Source organism: Eptesicus fuscus, chromosome 12 (assembly GCF_027574615.1).
Source record: "Eptesicus fuscus isolate TK198812 chromosome 12, DD_ASM_mEF_20220401, whole genome shotgun sequence".
NCBI lineage: Eukaryota > Metazoa > Chordata > Mammalia > Chiroptera > Vespertilionidae > Eptesicus > Eptesicus fuscus.
In genome coordinates this window covers 36,474,146-36,487,073 of record NC_072484.1, presented here as the reverse complement: position 1 = coordinate 36,487,073, position 12,928 = coordinate 36,474,146, and the positions used below count along the sequence as shown (strand labels likewise).

At 51.7% G+C, this 12,928-nt stretch overlaps 1 protein-coding gene across 1 annotated transcript in view; it reads left to right on the top strand.

Moving 5' to 3' along the window:
• The first annotated feature begins 1,876 nt into the window (after positions 1 to 1,876).
• SLA2 (Src like adaptor 2) overlaps positions 1,877 to 12,928 on the top strand; it is a 31,372-nt gene continuing 20,320 nt past the window's right edge. Inside the window, exons 1-5 of the mRNA XM_008149759.3 lie at positions 1,877 to 1,933; positions 5,741 to 5,874; positions 9,696 to 9,795; positions 10,165 to 10,251; positions 11,936 to 12,039. Of these exons, the coding sequence (XP_008147981.2) occupies positions 5,784 to 5,874; positions 9,696 to 9,795; positions 10,165 to 10,251; positions 11,936 to 12,039 (382 nt within the window). The 5' untranslated portion in view covers positions 1,877 to 1,933; positions 5,741 to 5,783. The remainder of the gene's footprint in view (positions 1,934 to 5,740; positions 5,875 to 9,695; positions 9,796 to 10,164; positions 10,252 to 11,935; positions 12,040 to 12,928) is intronic.

Sequence of the window (12,928 nt, the reverse complement as noted above, 5' to 3'; positions counted from 1 at the left end):
TTCTCGTTTTCATTTTCTTTCTTCCTGTTCAGTCCAAAAAAATCTTGGGTGCCTGCTTTGTGAGAGGTAAGGAAAGTGGCCAGGTGTACTGTATGTGATGATTGGATAAAGCTCTCTTCCAGCCCGGCTGGCATGGCTCAGTGGTTGAGCATTGACTTATGAACCAGGAGGTCATAGTTCGATTCCGGTCAGGGTGCATGTCCCGGTTGTGGGCTTGATCCCCAGTGCGGGGGTGTGCAGGAAGCAGCTATCTCTCTCCTTCTCCCTTCCTCTCTGAAATAAATAAAAATACATATTTTTTTCAAAAGCTCTCTCAAATCATTTTATCCATTTCACATGGCAAAGTGTATTGTTTTACAGAGAAGAGCTGAGGAGAGTTAAGTGATTTGGCCAAGGTCACCTCACTAGAAAAAGTTCCTAGTTCTTCCAAAATCAATGTATTTTCATGCTTTTTTCAGCCTTTTATTGAGCACCTACTACCGGCTGGGCCCTTAGCGCCTTCCTATATGTTTCCTTCTATTGGCCCAGTGAGATACACGCTAGTTCCATTTTATGGATGAGAAATGGTCACAAAGCTACTAAGCGTCGGATCTAGGCTCTAGTGGAGTGCACCTCCACTCTGGCTCCTTCAGCTCTCCATGCCAAGTGCTCACGGAGTTCATGCCAAACCAACCTTGCCTAGCAGAAATGGAGAACCTGAGCTGGAGTCCGCTGTATCAGAGCAGTGGGTCATTTGGTGTTTAAAAAAAATCTCCGCAGTACACTAAGCCCCCTAATGGAAAGGCTGCAAGTGGGTTTGGTTATTGAGATTTTAAGCTGGGAATTTAAGTTTCTATGACTGAAGGTAACAATAATCAAAGGCCATTATATCAGAGATTCTTTATCCCGGCTGAGTGATTCCCAAGCGAGGGGTGTGCCTCAGAGTTACCTGGAAGGCTTGTGGAAGATTGTTGGCCCCACCACGGAGTTTCTCACTCAGTAGATCGGAGATAGGGCCCAAGAATGTGCATGCCTAACAATTCCTGGATGATGCTGAGGCTGCTAGTCTGGGGACCACACCTGGAGAAGCGCTACCCAAAGGTCTTGCTACTCAAAGTGTCCCCAGACCAGCAACATGGGTGTCACCTGGGAGTAGTTAGCAATACAGAATCTGAACCTCACCCACCCCAGACACACTTACCCGAATCTGCTGTTGAACAAGATCCCTGGGTGATTCCTGTACACATGGAAGGTTGGGGCACATCACTCCAAGGCAGTGCTTCCTTCCCGGACTTGCCAGTCACAGGGATCGCTTAACCTGTTTAAAATTCAGAGTCCTAGGCTGCTGCTCTGGTGACTCGCATTCAGATGTGGGAGGATCCCAGGATTCTGATACTAACAGAATCAGGTGAATATTATAATTGGGTAAACCTGGAGACTCCTGCTCATTTGCCTCAGTTTTGTGTTCCTTGGGCAAGACCAAGCTGTGAAGACAGAAAAAAACCTCTCCCTCCAGGATCATGACAAGGCAGCCGCTTCTGCCCAGGAAACAGGAACTTGGGGAAGGTGGCTCCTTGATGGTCTGTGATGCCGTCAGAGGAAATGGGTGGTTGTGAGAACCACAGAGGCTGCAGATGTGAGCCAGGAGCCCCGAGGACTCGGTCACAGGCTCAGAGAGCTCTGGGCCTCCTCTGGCCCACCTGTGCTTGGGAGGCTCACCCAGTCCAGGCTCCTGTCCCATCCCAGGTAACCAACCACAGGCAGAAACCAAGCTACCAAAAGCCCTATCGAGGGCCTCTCCCTGAAGATTCTCCCAGGCCAAGAGGGTCCTGGGTGTCCTAGGACTAAGGATGTTGACAGGCTTCCAGAAGGACCCCCCAAAGCCCTAACCTCTCCGGCCAAAGCATGTGTCTCAGCTGAGCCCCCATCCCAAGCCCCTGGTGACAGGAAAACAGTAAGTACGCTTGTTTTGTTTTCCGATGGCCTTGGGCCTGTGGGGAAGGATGGGCCGCTCAGAGACTGGGAGTGGGCTTTATAGTTGGGGGAAAGCTCGAGAAGGTTTCTACTTAGGGTAAGGGGTGGTTTCTAAGGGTTCTGAAGGAACCGAGGCCCCCTCCTACACCTTTGTCCTCTGGAGGACTACATTGTGCCCTCCCGCTTGTCTGCATGCCTCGTCTGGTCCCATCTCAGTTACCAACTTGCTGTGTGACTTTGGGGCCCTCTCTGGGCCCCAGCTTTCCAACTTCAGTGAACGAGAGAAGTCGGGGTTATAATCTCTGAAGACACTTTCAACCCTAGTATCGTCAGTTCCTCTCAAAAGGGTGATATTTCTCAGCTGAAAGAGGGAGCCCAATCCAAATTCACCACTCCTACTCCACCACTGAGAAACTATCCTCGGAAGCACAAACACACCAAGGCAGGAATGGCAGGCCTCGCTCTGCACTGACCAGCTGTGTGACAGTGAGCATGGGGTCGGGCTCTGTGGGTCCTGGTTCTTGTATCTGAGTGGGATTCAAATGCAGACTCTTGAAGGATCAAGTGAAATGATATAAAAACAATTGTGGGCATTGTGCTGATCCCAGCTGCTTTTTACTGCCTCCTTCCACCCACTGGCCCAGGTCCCCTAACAGAGTAAGTTATTCAAATGCTTATATTGTTAATTATTAGGTCCTCTGTTTTAAAAGTTTTGGCCAACCCCTCTCCTCCTAGGCCTGCCCACCCCGTGGTCTTCATTTTGCGCCCCCACCCAGGAGGCTGCCTGGCCCCACCAGGTGAAGGGAGCTAGCAGAGGGTGCTGGGGGCTTCAGTCTGAGTGCACTTCTACTTCCTCCAGCCCATCCCCCAGCTCCACCTGCTGCGGGAAGAAGTTTCTGGGTTTACTGCAGTTGGTGATTGTGGTGACTTTTCTTGCTGAAGGAGGGGAAAGGAAACTAACCTTGACTGAGCACCCATTCTGTGCCCGGCTCCTCGACTCCCCCATAGCCCTGTGGACTCGGCATTATCCCTAATTCACAGATGAGACGGAAAGGTTGCATGCCCTTTCTGAGGTCACACAGCTCCAGCCTGGGTGGCCTGAATTAATCACTCGTGCCACCTAGGAAAGATCTCCCCTGGGATTTTCTGCACCTCATACTCAGGGGAGCGGCAGGAATGTTGAAAACCTGACCTGAAGGGGTGCCTTAGCAGCGAGGGAGTCAGAGACCTGAGGAGGCAGCAGCACCATCTAGGCTGCCAAGGCTCCAGAATCCCCGAGTCAGCAGGAGCCACTTCCTAATGAGGCCCGCTTTGTCTTAAAGAGCGCCTGTCCCATGAGTCCTCAAACCCCAGTGGGAGGCAGCAGAACCAGGCACTGTTACCCCTGTTGATGACACAAGATGGCAGAACTGAGGGCACTTCCCTTGCACATGTAGTTGCAAGGATTTTTACTCCAGACAGGACTGGCCTGTGAGGCCATAGAAGTCAATCCACGATAGTGACGGACACCTGTCCTCACCCGGGCTTGGTGTTAAGATTCAAGGGTAAGGACTGAGCCTGCTATATCACAAACTAGTGTAATTATGCATCTCTCTACTGAAAGGAATGAAACTACCTCCCTGAAACACTTTAAAACAGTGTTTAGAAAAATCAGCATTACCCTGGAAACCTGGGAATTTAAATTATTTTAAGAATAAGGCAGCTGAGCCGAAACCGGTTTGGCTCAGTGGATAGAGCGTCGGTCTGCGGACTGAAAGGTCCCAGGGTTCGATTCCGGTCAAGGGCATGTAAAAAATCAATAAAATATATTTAAAAAAAAAAAAAAGAATAAGGCAGCTGACCAGCCCTGGTCAGCTAGCTCATTTGGTTAGAGCCTCATCCCAATAAGCCAAGGTTGCAGGTTCCATCCCCTGTCAGGGAACATACAAGCATTAACCAATGAATGCATAAATGGGTGGAACAAGTCTCTCCTCTCTCTCTCCTTCCTCCCTCTCCCTCCCTCTCTCTCCCTCTCCCTCTCCCTCTCTCTCGTCAGTTTTTTTCCTAAGACACTTGTCTGAAGAACTAATAATTACATTCGTCCATTTAGTTCATATGTATTGACCACCTTCTATGGGCCAAGGGCCTCACAAAATGCTGAAAAAACAGGCAAATAAGGAGAGGTCCCATCTTCATTGAGCTGTAGAATAATGGCATCCTATATAATAAAAGCCTAATATGCAAATTGTCCCCTCGACCAGGAGTTCGACTGGGAGTTCAACCAGGGGATGGGGCAGACCGGCCAACCGCCCATAACCCCTCTCCCCAGCTGGTGTCCAGGGAAAGGGAAGCCTCGGCTGGCAGTCAGCTGTTGCTAGGGACCCTACCCGTGCACAAATTTTGTGCACTGGGCCTCTAGTCCTATATAATAAAACCCTAATATGCAAATTGACCGAACGGTGGAATGACTGGTCGCTATGAACTGACCACCAGGGGGCAGACGCTCAATGCAGGAGCTGCCCCCTGGTGGTCAGTGCACTCGCACAGGGGGAAGCGCTGCTCAGCCAGAAGCCGGGCTCATGGCTGGCGAATGCAGCGGTGGTGGCAGGAGTTTCCGCGGCAGCACTAAGGAGCAGCGAGCCGAGCTGTAGGGAGCAGCAAGCAGGCGGACAGTAAGGAGCGAGGGGTCCTGGACCGAGAGAGGGCACAGGCCAGGCTGAGGGACCGTGCACCCCCACCCCCAGTGCATTGGGCCTCTAGTATTAAACAAAAGCTTTAATAAATGAATAAAACAGGAAGGAACACAACAGGGAACCAAGAAAGAAAAGGGGAGGCTCTTAGGAGCAGCCTCTGGTGAAGTGACATTCAAGGCATAATAAAGGAAAAGCAGGCTTTTCACATGTGTTATCTCTAGGACCCGTATGTTAAGTATTGTTATCCCCATTTTTCAGATGAGGAAATGGAGGCAGAGAGGAAATGGCTCCACACCAATCTTCCAAGCCTTGCAAGTCATCACTGTGTCACACAGCCTCCTAGTCATCTTACTTTGCCCAGTGTCGCCTTAGCTTGCTGTGACACCAGATTCCCCTTGTCCACTTTTTTGTTGTTAATCCTCACTCGAGGATATTTTCCATTGATCTTTTAGAGAGAGTGGAAGGGAGAAGGAAAGATGGAGACATATCGATGTGAGAGAAACACATCAATTGGTTGCCTCCTGTGCGCACCCCGACCAGGGCCCCAGACCAGGGAGGAGCCTGCAACCAAGGTACATGCCCTTGACCGGAACTGAACCTGGGACCGTTTGGTCCGCAGGCTGACACGCTATCCAGTGAGCCAAACTGGCTAGGACCCCCTTGTCCACTTCTAACCCTAGCCATGGGTTATGGTATGCCTAGAGTGAACTCTGACCTATCATTGTCCCCTGTCACCCAAAATATGATCCCAGGTCAGGAAATGGTTCTGGGTGGGCCATCTGAATGAACTGCAAGGGCTGGGGGAATTCAGAGAAAGCTTCCTGGGATGGGGTGGGATTAAGACAGCCCTGAGGGGGAAATAGGATATTCCAGCCAACGGGAGGGTGCACCCCACACACAAAGGCCCAGAAACAGAACAGCAGGGCTGCAGCACAGTAAAGATGGGAGAAAACGGGTCCACTTTGAAGAGACCTTCACAGTCTGGAGCCTGGTCCTGATGGGAGGGAGAGTATTTGCAGGCATCAGCAAGGAGGTTAGTAGGACAGAGCCAGGGAGGGAGGGGGCCGCACCAGGCCCGGAGCCACAGTTCTGTCCCATCACAGCATCTCTTTCAGATTTCTCTCCACGATGTGCTTCTGAGAGTTCTTCTGAGGAGCAATGGGAAGTCAGCCCAGCAGAGGGAAAACCCTGCCAAGCCCAAGCTCAAGTCCCTCGGTCCAAGACCAGGGCCCTGTACCCATGCAACCAGGTAAGCTACGGGGCCCAGAACAGCCACGCCTTTCCCAGGGACCATCAGGCTGCACAGGGCCTTCCTGACCAGCCACTCCAAACAGCTTCAAGTGTCATTGAGTGCCTGCTGTATACCAGGCCCTCCCCGTGAGCCATCCAGGCAGGGCCCTGCTCTTGTAGAGCTTACATTTTAGCAGTCAGCATTAAACAACCAGGTACAGGAGAACATCTATGAGAGTGACAGGTGCTAACCAGGCTGGGGGATAGTCCTCCAGGCATTTCCCAAGGCTTCCTTCCTCCTCAATCAATTTATTTGGAGACTGAGCTGGCAACTCTAAGACCAATCCCACTTCTGCAGCTCTCCATAGCTGCACTGTCTGTTACAATATTCTCTAATGATGTGAAGCTATTTAAATTTAAGTTAACATTAATTTAAATGAAACAAAATTAAATATTCAGCTCCTCAAGTCACACTAGCTGCATTTTAAGTGCTCAAAGCCATATATAGCTACTGGCTACCTCAATTGGACAGCAAAATTATAGAACACTAGAGGCCCGGTGCACGAAATTCGTGCACGGAGGGGGGTTCTCCCTCAGCCCAGCCTGTACCCTCTCCAATATGGGACCCCGAGAGGGATGTCCGACTGCCCGTTTCGGCCCGATCCCATTGGGATCGGGCCTAAACGGGCAGTCGGACATCCCTCTCACAATCCAGGACTGCTGGCTCCCAACTGCTTGCCTGCCTGCCTTCCTGATTGGCCCTAACCGCTTCTGCCTGCCAGCCTGATCACCCCCTAACCACTCCACTGCCAGTCTGATTGATGCCTAACAGCTCCCCTGCCAGCCTGTTTGCCCCCAACTTCCCTCCTCTGCTGGCCTGGTCACTCCTAACTGCCCTCTCCTGGAGGGTTGATCACCTCCAACTGCCCTTTCTTGCAGGCCTGGTCCCTCTCAACTGCCCTCCCTTGCAGGGCTGATCCCTCACAACTGCCCTCCCTTGCAGGCCGGGTGCCTCCCAACTGCCCTCTCCTGCTGGCCATCTTGTGGTGGCCATCTTGTGTCCCCATGGGGGCAGGATCTTTGACCACATGGGGGCAGCTATATTGTGTGTTGCAGTGATGATCAATCTGCATATTATTCTTTTATTAGATAGGATAGAGGCCTGGTACAGGGGTGGGGGCCAGCTGGTTTGCCCTGAAGGGCGTCCCAGATCAGGTGGGGTTTCCCTTGGGGTGTGGGTCGGCCTGAGCGAGGGGCCTGTGGTGATTTGCAGGCTGGCCACGCCCCCTGGTAACCCAAGCGGAGGCCCTGGTATCTGGAATTTATTTTCCTTCTACAATTGAAACTTTGTAGCCTGGAGCGGAGCCAAGCCAAGCCTGGGGCTCCCTCCGAGGCCGCAGCCATTGTGTTGGGATTATAATTGAAACTTTGTTGCCTTAAGCAGGTGAGCCCGGCCAGGGTGTGTGGAAAGCTTTGCTTCCCCTGTTGCCGGCGGCAACCGTGGCCTGCTCTCTCAAGCTCCATTCTGCCGCCATTTGTTTGAATTTGTTTACCTTCTATAATTGAAACTTTGTAGCTTGAGTGGAGGCTTAGGCCTGGAAATGGCAGGCGGAAAGCTTGGCCTCCTCTGTTACCTAGGAAACCTTGCTCTCTGTGGCTGTAGCCATCTTGGTTTGGGTTAATTTGCATGCTCACTCTGATTGGATGGTGGGCGTGGCTTGTGGGCGTGGCTTGTGGGTGTGTCGGAGGTATGGTCAATTTGCATATTTGTCTATTATTAGATTAGATTTCCATCATCACTTCTGTCTATAAAATTCTACTGGACAGTGATGCCCCAAAGCCTCTCCTCTTGTCCTGAGAGGTGCTGTGAAATACTTGAAGCGAAATTAGAGCTATGACAATTGGAAAAAATTGGCATATGCAATGAACATGTTGAACCTATAGCTATTATTTTCTAAGGTAGTCCTGAATAAAAATGCTACTTTTTAGGACAATTAGACAATCAAAATAAATTCTAGTGTATTTATGTCAAAGCTACTGCCCCTAGTTTGGTTCTCGTTCCCCAAAATAGCCCACAAATCCTTTCTCAATGAGGTTGATTTGGGGTTTTGATAATGTATTCATCAGAGTTCTGCAGAGAAACAGAACCACAGAACCAATAAGGTGTTGGTGTGTGTGTGTGTGTGTGCACAGAGAGAATTTATTTTAAGAAATTGGCTCATGCAATTGTGGGGGCTGGCAAGTCTCAAATTTGTAGGGCAGGCCGGCAGGCTGGTGACCCAGGGAAGAGCTGATGCTGCAGAATTCCAGAGTTGAGTCTGGAGGCAGAATTCCCTCTTCCTCAGTGGACCTCAGTCTGTTTTTCTTAACATCTTCAAGTGATTGGAAGAGACCCACGCCCATTATGGAGGGTAATCTGTTTTATTCAGAGTCTACTGATTTAAAATGTTAATCTCATCTAAAAAATACCTCTACAGGAACATCTAGACTGGTGTTTGACCAAATATCTGGTGATTGTGGGCTAGCCACATTGAGAAAAAAATTAACCATCACAGATAACAGGATTACTCTACACCAAGTGGCACCTTTAGGAGGAAGGACATGGAAAACACACTTACACAGAACTAGGAGACAGCAGAACCAAATGTCTGCATATGAGTGTTGGACAGGATCTGAGTCTGAAAACTCCCTTACAATGTCTGGGGCTTCCTTCCCTCTCCTCAGCCCCTGCCCCCAATATCCTCATCTCCCTAATACCAGCCTCTCCAGCCACTACAGCCACTGAGTCCTAAAGCCCTAGGCCCTGTAGCCACCCAGTCTGCACAGAGAGCCTGGGGCCCAGCAGGCCTCTCAGGAAGAGACCGGGAAACCACACAGACCTGCCTCCACCTCATTTCCTCTGAATCTAGCTGCAGGCAGCAGCCCCAGGGCTGCTCTGAGTCATGCCCAGGCTGCTGGGGGGCGGGGAGAGGGAGTGAGGGGGATTGGATCTCCCAGCCCCCATGCAGGTGTCCTGCCTTCGGGGCTGTTCCCTCCTCTGCCAGGGTCTCCGGAAAAGGACGGGCCTCTCTCGGTAGGTCTAGTTCTGGCCACAGCAGAAACATGGCTTTTGGGCACCCCGTTCCGTGAGTTACCTGTGCATCAGACTTACATCCATCCAAAAGCTAAGGCTTTTGTGCCAGGCCTTGTGCACGCACAATCAGGGCTCACAGTAGCAGACGAGACCACAGTCCCTGCCTTCAGGGACAACCAAGTCCCAGAGATGAGTGCTTAACCAATAACCAGTTACCATTGTGTTAGATTTTGTCAACAATGTGATTGATGTAAGGGACTCTGACCAAGGGTGTCTGCTAAGAGGTTTGTCAGGGAAGGCTTCCCTAAGGAAGGGACATTTCAGGCGGGGAGTGAAGGGTGCAGGTGAGTCAGCCAGGTGGAGGGGGGCAATCCAGGGGACAACATATGCAGCTTAGCAGTTCCTAGAGGTGCATGGCCAGGGTTCCAGAAGGGGGAGGGGCCCTTCCCGGGAACCTGGTTTGACCCTTACTGTAGGATGCCCTCCACAAGACTTGCTTGCAGTGTTTATTCAGGCATCAGGAATTTCCCTCACCATGGGATGTCCAGGCCCTGTGCTGCAGACAGTTCAGAGAAAGAAAACACCCCAGGCTCAGAGGAGCTCCTATCTGGGGTCACCACAGGGATCTCCACGTGTGTCTGAGAAGACATATAGGAACCAGCCCAGGATGCCTGTGTGAGGGTTGATGGTGGGATCCCAGACTCCTAGATCTCACATCTGGAGACAGGGCTGGCCAAGAGGGTGACCATCTCTGTCCCTCCATCCAGAGAGGAGAAAGCCCACAGCCGTGGCCCTGGGCAGTTTCCCGGTAGGAGAGCAGGCAGAGCTGTCACTGAGACTGGGGGAGCCACTGACCATCATCTCTGAGTAAGTCATTCCAAGGGCATTGTGTGGGATGATCTGCTCCCTCCCCCCGCCCCATACCTGAAGATGCACTGATGGGAGAAAGGGCCACTCCCCCCAGGAGAAAAGAGCATGGCCTTTGGTGCCAAGCTCCCATGTGGTCCTAATGTTGGGATTTCAGGCAGCATGACACACCTACAGGGAGAAGCAGTGGGTGGGCAGGCCATGCAGGGGCCCTGAATCATGCCATCTATTGCCCAGGGGGTACCTCATTAGTTGGTGCAAGGAAACCTGGGAAACTCAGGTGGGATCCAGCCTGGAAGGGCCTTGTAAATCTCAAATGAGCAGTTCCAAGGGCCTTCTGAGAGGGGTCTCCCTCCTTTCTCTCTGCAGGGACGGAGACTGGTGGACGGTGCTGTCAGAGGGCTCAGGCAGAGAGTACAGCGTCCCTAGCATCCATGTGGCCAAAATCTCCCATGGGTGAGTTTCCACTCCAGGCACTGCTTTAGGGGACCTTCTTGCTTTCACTTCCCACAAGTGTAGTCCTTTATGTCCAGTCCTGTGCTGAGCAAAGTTGGGGACGGGGGAGAATCAGGCCCAGGCTCTGCCCTCAGGAGCAAGACTTGGGAGCCCAGAGGAGGTGGTTTGCAGGCCATGTGGTAGGACTAGTAGAGAATGCTAAGGGGGACTTGCAGGAGATGGAGCAGCCTGAATAAATGTTCTGAGGCAAGAAAACAAGGGCCTCTGAGGGAGGGCCAGACACGGGACACAGGGTCTCCACAGAGCACGGCATCTCTCTGCCAAAAGTGAGTGACAAAAGGAACTGACTCCAGAACCAATTCTGTGCCTGGAGAGAGGAAGGCAGTGCCGTGCCTTTGGGTGGGACCTACCTGAACAACACGGGGCCAGGAACGTGTCCCTGTCCCTGTGCAAGTGCAAGCTGTGACCTCCACTCTGGAGCTCTGAGAGAAAGCAGGGCTGCAGCACTGCATGGCCGTCCTGTTCTGGGGCTCACGGTGTGTCTGGCTCTGATGAGAGTAACACAGGGACCCTGGCACATGTGGACACCGCACAGGACCAGCTCTCAGAGTTGTCTGCAAGCCAGGCGAACCCACCTTGCCATGTGTTTTCTGATGTCTGGGCCTTCTGGTTGGAGGTTTTACATCCACAGCATGGCACTAAGTTTAAGCCACTGGATGGCACTAAGTTTGACTCTCTCTAGAAGTGCCTTTCCCTTGCCACTCCTTCCTTTACATCCTCAGTCTTCACAAGACATGACAGTTTTTATAAGTCAACAAGAATGACTTGTCTTATTTACTATAAAACAAGTCTAAGTTTGCTGCCGGCACCAAGTGAGACACAGCTTCTCTAATCTATTTACTTGGAATCATCTCCACCCTGACTCTGGCTTTGACTGTGGAATTTCATAAAATGACACGGAGACAGCATTTCCATCCAATCAGCTTCTGTAGGCTTTGCCTGGGGTCACAGGGCATGACCCTGAGGACTTAGGAGGCTGATGGCCTAGGACCAGAAAATTCCTGCAGAACCACCCTGAACTTCCCACTACGGTTAAGTCCATATAGATATATAGGTGAGGGGCTAAGGGAAAAGAGGAAGAAAAATATGGGATCAGAGTAATCAAAATCCCAGCATGGAGAGAGGCGTCGGGGAGCAGGGTGGTGGAAGGGCTGTGCGTTGAGAGGCACGTACGGTGACCAGTGGGCTGCATGATATTTTCCAAAATTTTAGGCGTCTTGAACATTTGAGTTCCAGCCTGTCTGTCCACAAATCAGCTTCATTTAGAGTTGTATTTCTGTGATAATGAAAAAAGGTTCGCCTGCGTACCTTTGGCTACAAAGTTAATCTTTAAAATGCCCAAATAAAATATTTACTAAAATTTTAAAAGAAACAAAACGCAACGGGCGGTTCTTGGATGGGTGAGTAGCAGAGTGGTGGGAGGAGGCGGGGCCGGGGGAGGACAGAGGCCAGGATCTCCCAACTTGCTCCCAGCCCCCTGGGCTCTTGGGAATGAGATCTCCAGGCAGAAAAGGCTGGGGCTGACCCCAGGAGGTTGTCCTCAGAGACCCCTGGAGCCAGGACCAGGAGGACAACGCTGGGGGGCCACCCACCCCCAGGCTGACCCCCATCTGCTCTTCCCCAGGTGGCTGTACGAGGGCCTGAGCCGGGAGAAAGCTGAGGAATTGCTGTTGCTGCCTGGAAACCCTGGAGGGGCCTTCCTCATCCGGGAGAGCCAGTCCAGGAGAGGTGGGTAAGCCCTACTGGGGCTTGACTTGGGGGCAGAGGTCAGAGGTGAAGTGCAAAGGGCTGGAGTCAGGCAGTCTAGCTGACTGGCTGCCATGAGAGCCCATTAGCCATTGAGCACTAACCTGCGTTTCTAACAGGGTGTCAACAGCCCTCAGGAGGGATCCAACAGCATATCCTTCCCTGACCAGCAATGATTTCTCCCTCCCCGAGACACCAGACATGATCCTATCGCTTAGCAAAAAGTTCACAAGTTAACAAAGTCTCCGTGCTTTGGGGCACCAGCCAGTCGGAGCCAGAAAACCCTTTGAAAGCCATCTCATGACCTTCCTTTCTCTGCTGTTCCGATGGAGAAAGAGGCCTAAGGAGGCATAGGGACATGTCACATTGCACTTCTCCCTCCTCAGGTACAGGGCCTTTGCAAACAAAACATGACATTGATGGAGTCTATCTCTGATGCCCCTTCCTCCCTCTGAGCTGCTGACCTGGTCCCTTACAGCAGAGGCAGGGAGGGACGCTGAAGGAGTGGCAGCAGCCACGTTTGTGTTTAGGCCCGTTCAGGGCCCTCAAACAATCCTGTGGGGGTTGTTCTTCCATCGTACCCATTTTACAGAGAGGAAACTGAGGCTTAGAGGAGAGAAACAATTTGCCTGGGGAGACACAGCTAAGAAGTGCAGAGCTGGGATTCAAACCCAGCCAGAGTTTATCTCACTTTAGACACCCAGGAAAGGCCCACATTGACAATATGGTAGAACTACAAGCACAGTGGTGGGGTAGGGAGGAGCTATTCAGAAGTGAGGACCAGCCTCCTGTTCTCGCCCTAATTAGAAACAACTATGATGGGCTGTCAGGGTCCTTTGTTATCTACTCAATCTCCCTCCTGGGGGAGCCC